At 41.7% G+C, this 17,777-nt stretch overlaps 1 protein-coding gene across 3 annotated transcripts; it reads right to left on the bottom strand.

Annotated features, from left to right (window-relative positions):
• Nucleotides 1–1,049: 1,049 nt before the first annotated feature.
• Nucleotides 1,050–10,175, bottom strand: LOC123883235. 3 transcript variants are annotated; one of them, XM_045931984.1, is made up of 9 exons: nucleotides 9,642–9,934; nucleotides 7,181–9,467; nucleotides 6,403–6,535; nucleotides 6,205–6,293; nucleotides 5,784–6,022; nucleotides 4,639–4,725; nucleotides 4,311–4,410; nucleotides 3,977–4,169; nucleotides 1,050–3,877 (listed from the first exon to the last, which is right to left on the bottom strand). In XM_045931984.1, exons 2-9 carry the CDS (start codon nucleotides 9,398–9,400, stop codon nucleotides 2,064–2,066), a joined length of 4,875 nt encoding a protein of 1,624 aa, XP_045787940.1. In that variant the 5' UTR covers nucleotides 9,401–9,467; nucleotides 9,642–9,934; the 3' UTR covers nucleotides 1,050–2,063. The 3 variants fall into 3 exon arrangements, with proteins under 3 accessions (XP_045787940.1, XP_045787933.1, XP_045787947.1); XM_045931977.1 differs by having other exon boundaries at nucleotides 7,181–9,531; nucleotides 9,642–9,882; XM_045931991.1 differs by having other exon boundaries at nucleotides 7,181–10,175.
• Nucleotides 10,176–17,777: the final 7,602 nt, after the last annotated feature.

Here is a 17,777-nt window from a genome sequence, read left to right as displayed (position 1 = left end):
CAATTTTTTGTTTTTACTCTATCAATTTAAAAAACAGTAAAAAAAAAAGTAAAAATAAATAAGAAGAGTGGAGTTATTTTTACTAATTAATTAAATAAATTAAATAAAAGTACGTGCTATTTTGAACTGACAAGATAATGCATGATCATCTTTCCAATAAACAGCACCTTTCACAAGATCTCGTCTTTTTTCCTCTCATCTTTTAAGTTCTAAACCCTAACCATTACACTGAAATCATCTATCCAAATTGTTTTTTCTTTCTTCTTATATTAAATAAGTGTGGTTTTCATTTGTTTGTTTTTGCTAATTAGGTTGGCTTAAACCAGTCTTCACAAAAGCAACCACTATCCCAATAAATTCTCTCAAAATATGTATGATCTTCACAAAAGGATGAACTTCAAGAATACAGTTTAAATTGCAAACATATTACCACAAAGGTGGTTTGATTGGCAACCAAAAATGAATGAGATTAAGGATAGATAGAAAATCAATTTCAGCACAAGTAGCCTACAAACCTTTTTTTATTACCATTTGAAGTTGATGCACCACTACTCATTCAAAATACCATCTCAATTTTTATTGATAATTTATCAAAAAGAAGAAAAAAATAATAATACTATGACTCAAATTTTTCTTTATCTTGTATCATTCAAAATACCATCTCATTTTTCGCTTTCTTTTCTCAAAGAGCTTGAATAAAACAAACAAATAAAATACTCTGCATTGAGTGTTAATATGCTGATGTTTGTTTATTATTTTCGTTGTTTTAGAAGTAGTTTAGGCTTTATATTATATCATGATGAAGATTATGAACCGAGAGAAATCGCGCTGCTAGACTTAAAACAAAATATCTTCTAACTAGGTTAGGAATAATTATAAGCTACTTATAATAGAAAATAATTTGGTTCTAACAATCATATTGATTAGGAAATAAATATCTTGCATTCATCAAACTGGCAGTTGAACCAGGCTCTAAATCTAAACATCTATTATGCCTCTTCTGTTCAAGATGAGGACTCTGACCTGGGAGACAAATGACACCCAAAAACTCCGAAAATAAACACACGCCTATAGTTATAGTTATTACAACAATGACAAAAGTACAAGGATTATTCAAGACGGCAGCAATTGCCAGTTTTGATATCAAACATATTTTCGTCATTACAAAAAAGTTGAAGAAACAAAAGCAACACCACATCAACACAAATAAACCCTTCACAAAGAAAGGTCTTTACATTCTACAAGCATGGTCATTATTTATTGTAGTGCACCCACAAATTAGTTTGATATACACGAAAACCCTACTCATATACTTTCAATTTTAATATGACAAACCTTTGAGTTTTGGTGGATGCAACTGCGTCACCCAAATGGGAACATCACGACCAATTGAAGAGCTTGGGCAGACATAGATAACAACAATGAGTAGATGTGCTAGGACAGGAATTGGAAAAATACAGTTTCTTGATACCATCTATGACTCAATAAAAGTTGTAGACAAAGTAAACAAAAAATATCATATAAAACAAAAATTGTTCCTAGTATCTGTGACTGCTGATGACATGTAATGAGTTACTGGGGAAAAAATAGTCAACGGCACACAAGGCTTGAAAAGTAAGCCAAATCTACTCCACCAGATGTTCGGATACAAACAACGAGAACCATATATATCATATATATATATAATACACTCAGGATCTGCTTGGAGCATGAACCTATGAAGGATGGGTGCCCATTACAGGAAAACAGTTTCGCCCGATGGACCTATATGGACACAGAACTTGAACCAAAAGCAACCTTGAAGCATCTCGGCAGAAGAAACATTCACATGGAATGAAGTCAACTTAGAACCTTAAGAAATTCATACTTAAACAACAAAGCAAGGGACCCACTACAATTTCCCTTGAAATCTACATAACCTTTTCAGACTATCCAGATTAAAGCATGACATATAAGTTCCAAAGCCTTGAAAAATGATTGCATATAAGGCATTGAATCTTTGAATGAAAAATTGTGTGCAAGAGTTGCATGAGCTGTAGAACTGAAGACATCAGGTGTTAGACTCAACCATTCAATGCTGTGTCAGTTTCAGCAGTATCACTAGAAGCATTTAGGCCAGTTTCATCCAAATGCATTTCATTTGAAGCAGCTTCTGTGTCCAAATGTGAATTCTTTTCCCCCTCATATGCAATTTCACCATTCAAATCAGATCTTACCTGCAAGGAACTCTCACCAGCATGATTAAGAACAGAACCAGAGACATCATTTTCATTACTCTCCTTGGTATTGTTCCCCTGAGACGAATTCACTGAAGGATCGGCTTCAAGAACCTCAACATGGGCACCATTCATATCATTCACTTTAAAAGACAAAGCATTATCCACCACTTGAGAATCCAAAACAGAATTTTGGTCGAGCCCCGGTGATTTACTATTCATATCAGTGAAAGCATGATTAAGAACAGAACCAGAGACATCTACATCTTCATTATTCTCTTTCGTATTGTTCCCTTGAGATGAATTCACTAAAGGACCAGCTTCAAGAACCTCAACATGGACATCATTCATATCCAAGTCTTTAAGAGACGAAGCATTGTTCACCACTCGAGAATCCAACACAGGATTTTGGTCAAGTCCTGGTGAATCACTATTTGTATCAGTGATAGCAAGCTTATGAACAGAACCAGAGACATCCTCATTTTCATTATTCTCTTTGGTATTGTTCGCCTGAGATGAATTCACTACAGGGCCAGCTTCAAGAACCTCAACATGGGCATCATTAATATCAAACTCTTTCAAAGACGAAGCATTGTCCACCGCTTGAGAATCCAACACAGGATTTTGGTCAAGTCCTGGTGGATCACAATTCATATCAGTGATAGCATGTTTAAGAACAGAACCAGAGACATCCTCACTTTCATTATTCTCTTTGGTATTGTTCGCCTGAGATGAATTCACTAAAGGACCAGCTTCAAGTACCTCAACATGGGCATCATTCATATCTAACTCTTTAAAAGACAAAGCATTATCCGCCACTTGAGAATCCGACACAGGTTTTCGGTCAAGCTCTGGTGAATCACAATTCATATCAGTGAAAGCATGAGGTTTCCCATCAGAAACAGGTTCAACCCGGTTTTCTACCGTACCTAGGTCAGAACATGCAGTTGCTTGACCTGAAGCTGGAATTTCAGGACAATCCAAACGATCCGATGGAAGACCATTTGTAGAAATGTCATTTGGTGAGATGAGTTGGCATTTGGATGATGGATCATTGACAGGAGAAGACGTCAATATTTTATTTTTCTTGTCGACAAAGGCATGGCAGGTTTCGTAGATAGAGTAGAGTACCCCATGACTAGAATTAGGAGAAGTGCGATATTCTGAAACAGAATCAGATAATTTTTCCTCAGAATGAGATTTGGAGCACACAGTCCTCCCAGCCAAACCTTGATTGCTTGTATCTTGAGAAGCATCACTGCTTTCATTTTTAATCTTGTTGGCTGGATTGGAACTAGCATCCTCAGATGATTTTTCCTCAGAATGAGATTTGGAGCACACAGTCTTTTCAGCCAAACCTTGATTGCTTGTATCTGGAGAAGCATCACTGCTTTCATTTTTAATCTTGTTGGCTGGAATGGAACTAGCATCCTCAGATGATTTTTCCTCAGAATGAGATTTGGAGCACACAGTCCTACCAGTCAAACCTTGATTGCTTGTATCTTGAGAAGCATCACTGCTTTCATTGTTAATCTTATTGGCAGGATTGGAACTAGCATCCTCACTTCCATGAGGATCTTGCAAGGCTGATGAATTGATATCTAACCTTTTGACCAGAGTGGGCTTGATTGAAACATCTTCATTCTCAAATTGCTCGGCATCTGTTGGAATAGAAAAGTGAAACAGAGGTCAAAAATAATTTGCTGACATTTGATAAATATAAGTACACAAAGCATCAACACCTTCACCAATTGTATTACCCTCAAGTTTTCCTTGCTCCGCTAGAAGCTTCTGTAACATATCAATACCCGGGAATACCAACATATTCAATGACCGCATTTCTTGCCTGAGTGATTCCTCAAGATGTGTGAAGCCAAATACTGTTGTCCACGTAAGAACAAGTTCAGAAATTGCAGGAATAACCAGTTTCTCAACCTTCAAAGAGCAAAGAGCCTTCCAACACAGAAGTAGAGATTGAGATAAGAGCGTGTCAGTTTCATCAAATAAAATGTATGTAAAAGGGAATATGCCAACAAAAATTGTATATAGATATCAGATAAAAGAGGAAAGAAAAGGATAGCTGTGAAGGTTTACAAGTTCAATGGCAGTAAAAAGCCGGCGGCACATTCCCTGATGCCTATATATATGGCGAGTTCCAATGAATGGCATCTCTGCTAACTTAGTCCCATGGAACCTGAGACAGGATAATAAATAGCCTAGAAGTAAGTTTACTCTCGTTTTGCTTGGTAAGTAAGTTAAGCACAAATAGTTCATATGATTTCCCCTAATCTCCATATATAAAGGGAAAATAATCCACTGAAATAGTTAATTGAGAAAATAATCCACTGAAATAGTTAATTGAGGCTCTCCATAAATTTTTGCACAAAGATAGAATAAAACGACTACGGCCGACGCATAGTACCTGATAGATGCAGCAGAAATTATTTCATCACCCCGCTCCAAAATAGCAGTATAAAAGCCAGTATAATTCAACCGACTGAAGTTTGACCTATAAAATATTTAAAAAAGAAAACTCATAAAGGTCAAAAAGTATGCATCTTACAGCAAACAACAATATCAAGGAAGTATTCATGCGGTCAAAATTATGAAATCAACACCGTGAAACATATTTAATAGAATAAGAGAAACAAGGTAACATTAAGTCATTTAAATAATAAAAGCAATATGGGCTAAGCCTAAGAATATAAAGAACAAGTATTACATAAAATGTGATATCCTAGTGTGGAAATGTAGAGAAGAGGACAATGATATAAATATTCCATCCATCCTTGTCTAGAGGATGGATTTAACATATGTTCAACATAGTGCATGTCATAAGCTATCTAGGTTCCAGACATAAATAAGTGACTATCATGATGGGCTACACACCCTATCAAAATCTCACGGTTTTATGCTAAAACTACATCCCATTTCCTGCATCCTAAGAGTCTAAGTCACCCAAGATTTTATCTGGAATACGATTGTGTTTATGGGCTTCCCAGTGGTTCTTGGATAGGGATATCTGATTTGCAGATATTGGTTAGTTTGGCTGCATCCTAGAACTTTCTGTATTACCTTGTTCTTTTCATTTATCAGTTATGGACAGTATATTATACTCTCGTGCTAGTTGTACTTTTCCTCCTTTACTTAAAAAATATATTTTCTGACATAAAAGCTACATTATATTGAAGACAGAATATAGAAAGCAACAAGGCAATATGTACTGTTTGATAACTATTTCGAAATTTGAAATTGATGGAAATGAAACATCGAGCACAATACTAAAGCTCGTGGCAAACCATTATTTAAGTGCTGTAATTTTTTAGCAACAATCGTTGTACTTGGTAGTATAATTCTTGTAAAATTTTCAAAAGTGTCACAGAAATATCAGAAAGAGAAACAATAAAAAGGAAACCGCCCAACTATTTGCAGTTTTACAAATGCTAAAGAATATAAACATTCCGAAATAAGGAAAGCATTCAGCCATCATAGTTATAAATATGTACATAGATATCTCATGTACCAAACAGTATATGGTTAGACCATAATGTGCTTACTACTTCTTACCCGCTATTATATAAACTATTATGGATTATATTGATCCCACTCCTCCTATCAACAACTGGTAAAAAGCATTCGTCCATCACAGTCAGTGCGACAGCCAACTTGGAGTTGCATTCCACCCTCTGGGTGACTCCCCTGCTAGCTGCCTCAGAATCATCATCTGTTCTACGAACAAGGCACCAAGTAAAGCCTGCATCAAGTTCATGCTTGGTACCAAGGTACTTCTTCAATTGTTCAAAAAGCTGAAAAACATAAAAAAAAATGCAATCAGGCCTTGGTGCTACAAGAGTTCTCTTTGGTTTTGCTGCTTCTTTTGTGAACTCAGTTAAACAAATATTAAATACATAATTTTGTAGAAAGAAGATCTCTGCGACTCTGAAGTATACAATCTATAAACTAGGGCACATGAACATGCAAAGGGTACCTCTTTGCAGCTTTTTCCACAAAAGGAATGCTCTGACATATTGGAGTCGGCAAGAAGGGCACCTATATCCTTAGTACAGGAATCATGATCTATAAAAACAGAAGGTTGTGGATTAGACAAAATCAAACCAAAACAAAAGGAGCAGGGCACAATGCATATTGAAAGAACTTCAAATCTAAACAAGGAGAAGTTACATACATTTTTTCTCGCATAAGTCACAAGTATGTAGGGCATATACAGTGGCATCGTCTTCTTTGTCAATAGTTCCATTGACTATTCCACAAAATTTACAGGTGCAATTTGGACAACGCCATTCCCCTGGGGGAAGCATCTGCAAGCAACAGAATAAATGAATTCCTCAGAATGAAAATAATCCTCACCAATTAATTATGTTGCCACACCAAGGTATCAATACCATCATTGTCATGGATAAACTATTATAGGTTGTACATTCGCACACTGGAAGCTTCCTAAATGACAAGACAGAAATAAAAATAAGAAATTAAATAATTTTCAGCGACAAATCTCTTATTGATCAACCATGATACAATTCCAGGCATAAAAACTATTTCAAGAGGTGATTCCTTCATTTACAGCACTTTATTGACAATGAACATTCCATTTCATAATGTCAATAGGCAAAAGGTGCCCCGGAATAAAATTCTCAACATATCCACCGAGAGTCTGAGATATATGGCAAAAGTATAATATTAGAATAATGCTGGATTTTTCACTATCCTCCAGCTGTCTGTGAAACAAAGCTCACAAAAATGAATTTGACCAGCTCTCTTTAACCAAAACCATTATTAAGTATTGACAAGAAATGTCCTAATAAAGCCCAACCCCCCAAAGTTCTTTATTAAAAACAAAGGAGCCAATACAAAACCGTATGGAGTACAATAACTTGCACATTAAAATTTGAAGAACCATAACATGTATACGGTATACCCAAAAGTAAAATACAATGAATACATACCTGTATATCCAGGCAACTCTGATGAAATGTTGATGGACATCCATCACAGCAGATTAAATCCCCTCCATCTCCACATATACCACAGGTATCATCATTTGGATCATTACCATCGACATCTACTGAATGGAAACTGATTTTCCCAAAATTCTCTTGTTTTTCCCACGCATCTATTTGGCATTGTAGAAGGGAAACTCCAGAATCTAAATATATGTTTTGATATGGCTGCGGCAATTTGCTTCCTGCATGAAGCTCAAACTTTGAAACCGTGAGGATCTTACTACAGCAACCGCAGTGAATGCCTTCTCTTGTGATCCATCCCTCCAGCATTACTCGCTTCTTCCTGCGATATTGAACCTTTTGACTAACTTGTACTACCCCTGAGTCAACCAACCAGGAAAGCACTGTTCGTTTGCCTGTATATGGAACAAAGTCATCAGGTTCTGAATTCAATCCCTTGTTAGAACTACGAACTAATAAAGTGCACCGTCCATGTTTTCTACTTTTCCTTCCAAGTAGGAGCTGCGGATCACTTTCAGAGAATGATTTTTCAACTGTAGCATTCTGGCTTTTAGAGCTACCACCAGTAACGGCATTTTCAGTCAATTTTGTTTTCATTGATTTACTTCCTTGCTTGACAAAGGAGCTTAACTTATCTTCATTGCTGTCACTATCGATCCCACTCATAAGATGCTTTTTGCCAGCAATTCTTTTAATCTGCCGTTCTTTTCCACTATCACCGTCATCAACTCTTTGCTTCTTCTTCTTCATCTTCAAATCTTTCTCCATCTTCTTCCGAGTTTTCCTTGTCAATTGACTGAGCACATCATCAGCGATAGGAGCAAAAGAAGAACTCTCCCCTTTGGCCTTGGCCTGTTGATCATCCTCAATCAATTGCTTTTGAAGTGCATCATAGGCCTTGATGATGGACCAATAAGCTGTTCCTGCAGGATTAATGTAAACTGCATCTAAATAGTCTCTATTCCTTCGTGGGCGATAGTCTATGGTCCAGCCTTTATTCAGAAGCATCTCACGTATTTGTTCCCGTAGTTTCTGCTTTTCTGTGCCACTACCTCGCCTGATTTTCCCTTCACTCGATTTTGTAGTTGGGAGCTTGTCATGTACGGGAGTCTGTTCATTTTCAGAGGTTATCTTTTTTGAAGATGTGTGAGCTTTAATATTTTTTACTTCCAGATTCATTGATGTGTCGTTGTTATCTGAATCCTGTTCATCGCCCTTACTGTCCTCCTTACTTGACAGGGATTTTTTTGTTGTTATCTGTTTCTTCTCTGGCCTAACAAGTAAACCCTGTTTCTCAGCAGATTTTGTTTCTAAATGTGATGAAGGACGGATTGGAACATTCCTCTTAGAGGTGCCCACAGCCCTTAAACTTTGTCTGCTTTCTACTGGTTTGCGATGATCGTAGTGTTCTACTGACCCACCCACCTTCTTCTTATTAACCATCACCTTCAAGACACCATTTTTCCCCTGGACCCTAATGGACTCGTCAGAGTTAAACTTCTCCTTCATCAAGGGCAGAGGACGCTGAGTTCCATCCTTTTTCATCTTTATCCGACTACGGTCAGCACTATCTCCAAGATGCAAACCACTTCCCTTGTCATAATAGGAATTTTTTCTCTTATCCACAATGCGTTTGCTTGAACCAGTTTCAAATTCCTTATCAATGCTACCTCTACCAGAATGCATTGTTCCCATAAACCTTCCTCCTCCTCCTCCTAAACCAACCCCATCTTTATCAAATTGCCTCCTTCTCATCCTTTCTGCACCCAAACCATCATATTCATCAAAATCAAACACATCCAACTTAACTTTCTTATCCCTTCTCTCCAACCCATTCCCCTCAACCATACCATCCCCATTACGCCTAATTTGCTCCATTCTCTCCCTCTTCCTACTAATTTCACCACTACCGACATTACGACCTTGCTCAAGAGCACTCAAACTATTACAAACTCGAATAGTCTCAGGGCCAATCCTCCTAGCAGACGGCATAAGTAACTCTCCGCTTGATTCCGAATCACTAGAATCCACCTTCGGCCTTTTCCTCACCTTCTTCGATTCAAACTGCTTCCGGGAACTGGAACCACCACCAACTCCACCACCCAAACCATCTCCTTTCTTCCTAACAATCAAACACCCCGAAGAACTTCTATTCTTAACCACAACCCCAGAAGGGCTAGCTATTCTCGCAGCCGGTTCCATCCAACCAAAAAGAAGACCCAAAAACCTAATTCCCCCAAAAAATCATCACCAGCATAAAATCCCAAACCTAATTCAACACAGAAAACCCTAAATCAAAGTCAACATAAATCTCCAACCATATACTCCCAGATCTGAAGAAAAAACCAACCGGAATGCCACGAATTATTCTCCTCGTCGGAAGAAACGGTTAAAAAAAAAGAAGAAAAAACTAGTTCGGAAATTGTTTGATTGAGAATCTTACCTCACCGGAAAATTGAACGAGAATTAAAACCCTCGGTCGGAAACGCCGATGAGTGAATTCGGCGGCGAAACCGAAAGTGATCGGAGAAGAACGCAAGTGAGAGAGAGAGAGAGAAAGAAATGAAATTGAGATTTGGGATTTGGAAATTGAAATTTTAATCTCTTTATAAAATGGCAATTACCAAACCTTGGACATTGGACATGGTGCACTTTCTCTTTTGTTTTTGTTTTTTATTTTTATTTTTATTTTTATTTATACAGTACGTTTCTTTTTATCTTGTCTTGCATTGATGGAAAATGGAAAATTAAAATACGGTACATTAGAATTTATTTTCCCTCCAAATTCACTAGTTACTGGTAATGTATACGGTTGTGATGGTGCCACGATGTAGTGTTGTTGACGTGGCGTGATCTGGAGGGTTGTAAGGTGAAGTTGGTGGGTGTTTCTACAGTTTGGCCGTACTGGGTTTGAGAAAACGGAAAAACCGAGGGGGGGAATAGAATAGAATGGAAACAACGGGTTGTTTGTGTGTCTGACGATGCTCATGCCTCACGAGGAATCATAATCCGTGTCTCATGGATTGATTTGCACTTTTTTTTTCTTTATTTTATTGGATATTTTTTAATAGACAAAATGATTAAATTATTGAAAATTTATACACATAAAATGGAGTGATTGAGGTTCGAACTTCGACCATAACATCTGACAATAGCAATTTCGGCATGTTTGCCGTTTGAGTTAGGAGGTGTGAATTTCTTTTATTGGTCTTTTTTAATAATAGGTAGTATATATTCTACTCCCTCTTCATTTTGATAAACGAATGTATTTTATAAAAAATGTTTGAAAAACCAATCGTCAGTTGTTTTGACATTGGATTTGGTAGAGATAATACTGGTTCGATTATCTGCAATAGTGATTAGGAGGACCGAAATCACTTGATGCTAGAATTGACCCCTGATCGTGTTGACCAGAATGATGCGACTTCGCCGGCGTTTGCGGTGGTTGAAAGCGTTGAGACCCCTGTTGAAGCGGAGGGGGGTTGTGTACTTGCAGACACTCCGACGCTCAAGTCAGTTTGTGTTTTAGAGGTTTTCTTAGCTATAAAAATGCGTACCTTGCAAATGAAGCGGAGATGCATATATATAGCCCCCAGCGCTATGCTAAGGCCCTTGATGGCATTAATGGCCATCAAGTGGCTGCCGGAAAACGGCTTGGAGGCCTTGATGTGCAGTAAATGCTCATCATTCCGGTTTACGGCCGTTACAATACGCAAGAGTATCAGACCGTTGGAGTCTTGCTCGGATCGTTTATGTTCGACACCTTCTGATGCTCGAGCTCGATGCTCGGCCCAGAACAGGAGCCCCCCAAGTCGTTATGCTCGTAGGCGAGGGTAATGACTTGAAGCTTTACCGATTCATCTCGATTTGCCGAACATAACAGATCCGAGTTGGGCAGCTGAATTTTCGCAGTGTCCCTGTGGTCAAAGTCAAGCTTTGGAAAGGGAAAATCGTTTATTCCAAGTGGTCAATCCTAGGTTTCTGCAGCCGCCTCTCGCATTTATGGGATGTCAGGCGTAGTGACTGGTCCTTTGGGCGGCAAGTTTTACTATAAATACTTGCTTACCCTTTGGCTTCCCGTGTCCTGGGTTTGAAGGCTAGCAATGGATAATAGGGATTCCAAGAAGGTTGTTGCTGATGGCTCTGAGTCTCGAAGAGGAAAAAAGAGAGCGGAGGTTCCTAAGCCTGCGCCGGCTCGTTCTCAAAAGGGGAAAGAAGCTAAGGTGGTGTTCCCTTCCTCGGATACTTCTGATACCTCAAGTTCCGACGAATCGGCGGATTTTATTGGGGCAATCGAGGAGTTCCTGAGGGCTCGTCAATCTCCCCACCTCTATCCTCCGGGCCCTGCCTCTGGTGAAGGAGGGTCCCAGGTTGGGAAGGAGGCTAAGATATGGCCAGAGGAGGTGCTGTGGACTGATTCGGATTCCGCAATTAGCTCAGGTTCCGAGCACGAGGATTAGGTGCTCGGTTCCCTTGTAATCCTCTTCCCTTTGTAATGGATTATCATTAATAAAATAATTCGCCTTTGATTTTCCCGAGCATAATTTATTTGCACTCATGCTTTATGTATGCTCTTAATTTAATAATGTCGCGGATTTTCCGAGCGATTCCGAGCGGACTTTTCGATCGAAAACCAGACTCTTTTTTCGAGCATGTTTTCGACTTTGCGAATTTGTCGAGGAGCGCGGTATTCTTATTCGGTTACTGTGGCCTTCCCCGTATTTTTAGCAAAGAAATACGGGGAATAGACTCCGAGGATCTTGCATTTCCTTTTTCGGTTGCGATTTTCTCGGGATGTGGTGTCTTGGATTCTGCGAGATTTGTGCGAGCAGACGGATGTGACTTGAAAGGACGAGTCGCTTCGTTTCCTCTCGCCACGTGTAAAGACTATTAAATAGTACTCGAGTGGCTATTAACTGAGATTTGAATCTCGAGGTCGTCCTGAACCGTTGGATTTTCGCGCCTTTTTGTTTCTCCTGAGATGAAATCTGAGCCACTTGATCGTAATTGATCCGGACCGTTGGATCGATCCTGTGGTTCGAATGGAAGCGGCGCGGATTTTCCTGTACGGACGCGTTGGCCTATATATAGGAGGGAGGTTTTTTCGTTTGAAACTTTACAGTTTCTTACTCACTTTCTACATCGTTTGGCCTTTCCGTTTCAAGCTTCCTCTGGTGGTTTTCTACTACAAACTCCTTACTCCTATCTTCGTTTAATCAACAAGTAAGTGTTTTATCCTTTTAATCTTTGAAGATTTTGTTTGGATTTTACTTTGGATTGTTGTAGATAGTTCACGCGGTGTAGGGCTGTAGTATGTTTCCTGTGTGGCCTGGGTAGTCTTTTTGAAGGTTGTAGGTGGTGATTAGCACCCTTTTCCCCCCAAAAGAGGGGTTTTTCGCGGTTTTCCGGCGAGAAATCGCTGTTTTTACCAACTGACGGTTGGGTTTTGGCTTAGAACAGTGTCGAGCACCACATGCGTTTCGTGCTCGGTCGTTTGTATGAACTTAGCGCCCGGAGAGATTATTTTATCCCTTTCCGTTTTCGCGTAGGCTTTTGTTGAGATCCTCGCCCTTTCACTTGATTTGGCGGTGGAAGGGTGGATTTGAATGTCGAATTCACTTTTCCTTCCTCTGCTTTTTCAGGTTTTTCTTTAGATGGCTGAGGGATCTCAAAGTCAAGTCTCGTTTATAGATCAACAGCCGTCCTCGTCAATTCGTATCCGAGCCGACCTTTCGTGGGTGGCGGATGAACCTAGAGAGACAGAGTCGGTTTATCAGAATTGCGAGAGTGACATCCCAGAGACGATGTGTACGGATATACAGACTCCTCCTACCGAGGATTTTGAAGTGCGGATTCCTACTGCTCGTCATAGGATCTGCAGCAATTGGGCTTGGGGGACGATTCCCATGTACGAGATTGCCTTCAAGCATCTGGGAATTCGGCTGCCCTTCACCGATCTGGAGGTGTCCATCTTTCGTCATCTTCGGTTAGCCCCTTCTCAACTCCACCCGAACTCATTGGCCTTTATCAAGGCTTTTGAAAAAACTGCCGAGTATTTGGGTTTGGGCCCCACCTTGCCTTTATTTTTCTACCATTTTGGCCTTCAACGGAGCTGTCCTCGGGGGGAACAGGCGAAAGGGAAGCTCGCGAAGGGAGCCCCGGTACCGGACACCAAGCACGGATGGGTTTCTTTGAGGCAACGGAAACGCCTCTTTGACATGTTCGACGAGTCGGTACGGGGGTTCAAGTCCGTTTTCTATGGAGTTAGGCCAATAACGACGAAAGGTTGGAACAATTTCGTTCGTAGGGGGCATCGAATTGATGAGCTGGGACAGGAAGTGCTTGACGAGCAGGGGCTCCCTATCGAGGAGGATTTTGCCAGATTTCCTTTTTATTGGCGCAGGGATCATTATTCCATGTCGACCAAAGAATTTGTATTTACGCTGGGAGCGTTATCAGCTGAGGAGAGAGCTGACTATAAAAAATTATTAGAGTTTGTGGAGGGCTTGCCTCCTTTTCTTCTGAGTGACTCGAATGGCGAGCCTTTGCTTGGGGAAGATGGTCGAAGGTTGACCTGCCCGAAGGTGATCGCTACGAAAGAGTTGCTCGCTTGCGATACCTCGGAAAAACTGACTGCCTTTTGGAGTATGCTCGTAGCTTTCTTTTATTTACTTTTTTACTAACTGTTTTTGCTTCTTTTACTTGCTCGCCTTCTGTTTTGCTAACCGTTGCTCTGATTTGCGTAGGTACAATGACCAGTGGATCTGCCGCTCTTCGCAAAGCTCGTGCCGCCAAGAACAAGAGGGAGGCGAGCAGTGCTGCTACAACTTCTTCTGCCCCTCAGTCGCCCACAGCTTCCAACGTGGACCGCTCGAAGAGGACGCGACTGGAGGAGGAAACCTCTTCTCAACAGGAGCGTGAGGTGGTGGATCTTTCTGGTCAGGATGATCCTCCTCGCCCTGGTCCTCACAGGTTGTCTGCTGGTGTTCCTGCCGATGATTTCGTCCTTCCTCCACTCTATGCTCATGAGAAACTGCTGACCGGAGAGACCAAAGTGAAGATTGATCCGGCTGATGAGGCCATCCTCTCGGATATGGGTCCTGAGGGTCTCCGGACTGAAATAGCCGCCCAGTCCATGGCTCTGCTCAAATTAGTCGAGGTGGCGACTTTTTTGAATGGCCGGGAATGCAAGTATCTGGAGGAAAGGGACGAAGCTCGCAAGGAGTTGCCTTTGCTGCAGCGGAGGTTGGCAGAATCCGAGGCCTCCTGCGAGGTGTTCAGGGAGGAGCGTAAGACCCTCTCGGCCAATCTCAAGGAAGCGGAGGATAGGCTCAAGACGGTGTCCGAGGAGAGGGATAGTGCTGTGCAGAAGGCTGATGAGCAGAAGGTTTTGATTGGCGAGCTGGAAGGGAAGTTGGAGAGGCTCCAAGTCACCGGGGTTGTCGAAGATCGGGAGAAGGAGCTCGATCCTCAAGGGGAATATGCCTCCTCCTCTCGTGCTGATCTGATCGCCAAGATCCAGGAGCTCGAGTCCAACATGGTGGCTGCTGCAGCTTTTAGTTTCAACAACGCAGTGGCTCAGCTCAGGATCCTCAACCCTAGCTTGATCGAGGAGGGTTTAGATGAGGAGAAGGAGGTGCGGGATGGAGCTATTGTTACTCCTGATGATGATGAAGTGTAAATTTGTTTTTCTTTCTTTTTATCCGGGCGTTTGCCCTTCTGATGTAACCGACAATTATGGCCCTTCGGGGTCTTTAAATATCAGTACTTTAATTTATTCTCCTGCCTTTTGGCCTTTATCTCATCTAGATTTAGGGTTTGTATGGCGATGCTTTTAATTTCCTCAGAATGTCGAATCGGCCGTTTATACGCTTCAACGTTTTTAGGTTCGTGCGTTGATTATTTTTTCGTTGCGATGACCTGTATGCTTGCGCTCGACTAGCTTTGAGGTTTTTAACTTTGATAAATTTCCAAACATTCTATGCGCCGAGCTATGTAATTCTTCGCGCTAGTGTGTGTCTGGATGGTGGTCATCGTTATGATAGCTGGTATCATTGATGCCGAGCTTAGAAGGTGCGGGGAACCACTCTAAGTGTTTGGAGATGTTAATCCAAACTAACAACGAGGAGAGGGGCTGTTGTTAAGCTTTCCTCCTCGGGGTGTGAACATCCCATCGCGAGCTGGGGTTCTACCGAGCGTGTACTACGACGATGGTGCTCCGTGGTCTAGAGCTTTCCTCGCCAACATCATCGAGCTCAAAACGTCTCGACTTTGTTTTATATTTTAAGATTCATGCCCGTACCTAAGCACTCCTCTGTTGTATAGGCGTGTTTCTCATGGGCGAAGACACAGCCTTCGTCGAGGGATGGCTTGGAGCTTCCCTCAACTGTAGTATTGTTTGAGCTTTTCGGCATTCCAAGGTCGTGGAATTTCTTTTCCGTAAAGATCTTCCAAATAATAAGCGTCGTTTTCGGTTTTGGCTTGGACACGATAAGGTCCCTCCCAATTTGCCGCGAGTTTACCCTCGCGAGAATCTTTTTGGTTGCGTCGGAGTACTAGTGTCCCAACGTCAAATTCTCGCTTGATGACCTTTTTGTCATGCCGTTTTGCTATTTTTTGTTTCAAAGTAGCTTCTCGGAGGGCTGCGCCGTCTCGGAGTTCTTCCAAGAGGTCGAGCTCCTCTCTGAGCATTTCGTGGTTGTCTTCCCCTTCGAGGGGTACTTCTGTTTGGAAGGAGGATGCTCCGGTTTCTACTGGAATTACGGCCTCTGTTCCGTACGTCAGTCGGAAGGGCGTTTCTCCCGTTGTAGAATGTGGAGTGGTTCAGTAAGACCAGAGTACGCTGTGTAGTTCTTCTGTCCATTTTCCCTTTGCTTCATCCAACCTTCTTTTGAGTCCTCGTAGTATAACCCTATTTGCAGCTTCGGCTTGGCCGTTCGTTTGAGGGTGTTCGACAGAGGTGAAATGTTGGGTTGTACCTATTTTTGCCATGAATTCTCGTACTTTCTTGTCCGTGAATTGAGTCCCGTTATCTGTAACGACAACTTGAGGGATCCCAAACCTCGCAAGTATATTGCGTTTGAAGAATCGCAACACGTTGAATGTTGTGATGTGGGCGAGAGGTTCGGCTTCGATCCATTTCGTGAAGTAGTCGACAGCTACTATTAAGTATTTATTTTGTCCTGCTGCCGTTGGAAACGGTCCTAAGAGGTCCATCCCCCACCAAGAAAACGGCCACGGGGACGATAGCGTCTTTAGCTCGTTTGGAGGGGCCAAGTGCATATCTCCGTGGCGTTGGCATTTGTCGCATTTTTTGACATGCTCTTTTGCGTCTGCTTGCATGGTAGGCCAATAGAATCCTGCTCGCAAGGCCTTTCTGGCCAAGGAGCGTCCACCGATGTGTTGACCGTTTATTCCTTCGTGGATCTCGCCGAGGATCGAGGCTACCTCGCTTTCCTCGACACACCTTAGCAGAGGGATGGAAAATCCTCGGCGGTACATTTTTCCATTTAGGATTACATATGCGCAGGCTCTCTTTTTTACCTTTGCCGCCTCCTTCTTATCAAGTGGGAGGTTTCCAGTGTTCAGAAATTCGAACACGGGTGTCATCCAGCTGTTGGCGTCGATCTCGCATATCAGGAATACCTCGGTGGGTTTCACTATGCTTGGTTTGGATAGCGTTTCCTGAATAAGCGATTGATTTCCGCCTTTCTTTTTCTTAGTGCTTGCGAGCTTTGATAAGATATCTGCTCTTGCATTGTGTTCGCGAGGAACGTGCTTGATTTCGGTTTGTCTGAATTTGGTTAATTTTTCTTTGATCAAGTTTAAATATTCCGTGAGTCGCTCGTCTTTTGTTTGGTATTCCCCGGTTATTTGTGATGCGACGAGCTGTGAGTCCGTGAATATTTTAATTTCCTCGGCTTCCATATCCTGAGCCAACCTTAATCCTGCCAAGAAAGCTTCGTATTCGGCTTGGTTGTTTGTGGTTGGAAAGGCGAGCTCGAGTGAAACTTCTATGAGCGCTCCTTCACCGCTTTCGAGTATGATACCAGCACCACTCCCTTGTGGATTCGAGGATCCATCTACGAAGATGGTCCATTTGTTTTTGTCCGGGGTAGATGGTGTGGTCATCTCGGCTATGAAGTCTGCTAGCACTTGGGCTTTTAAAGCCTTTCTGCTTTCAAAAAAGATTTCGAATTCGGACAACTCGAGCGACCATTTTAGCATTCGTCCTGTCATATCCGGCCTCGCAAGGAGTTGCTTAATCGGTTGATCAGTTCGAACCACGATGGAGTGAGCTAAGAAATAGTGTCTTAGCTTCCTCGCGGCCATGACTACTGCTAAGGCCGTTTTTTCAATCTGTAAGTATCGGAGTTCTGGTCCTTGCAGAGCCTTACTCACGAAATAGACGGGTTTTTGCCCTTGCTCGGTTTCTCTTATGAGAACGGCGCTGATGGCCTCCGATGCTACGGCGAGGTAAAGGTATAGGGTTTCCCCTTCGTTGGGTCGCGTTAGTACTGGGGGTTCGGATAATGCTCGTTTTAAGTGTTGTAGCGCGTCCTCGCATTCCTTTGTCCAT

This window comes from Trifolium pratense, linkage group LG1, assembly GCF_020283565.1.
Source record: "Trifolium pratense cultivar HEN17-A07 linkage group LG1, ARS_RC_1.1, whole genome shotgun sequence".
Lineage (NCBI taxonomy): Eukaryota > Viridiplantae > Streptophyta > Magnoliopsida > Fabales > Fabaceae > Trifolium > Trifolium pratense.
This window is presented reverse-complemented; position numbering and strand designations above follow the sequence as displayed.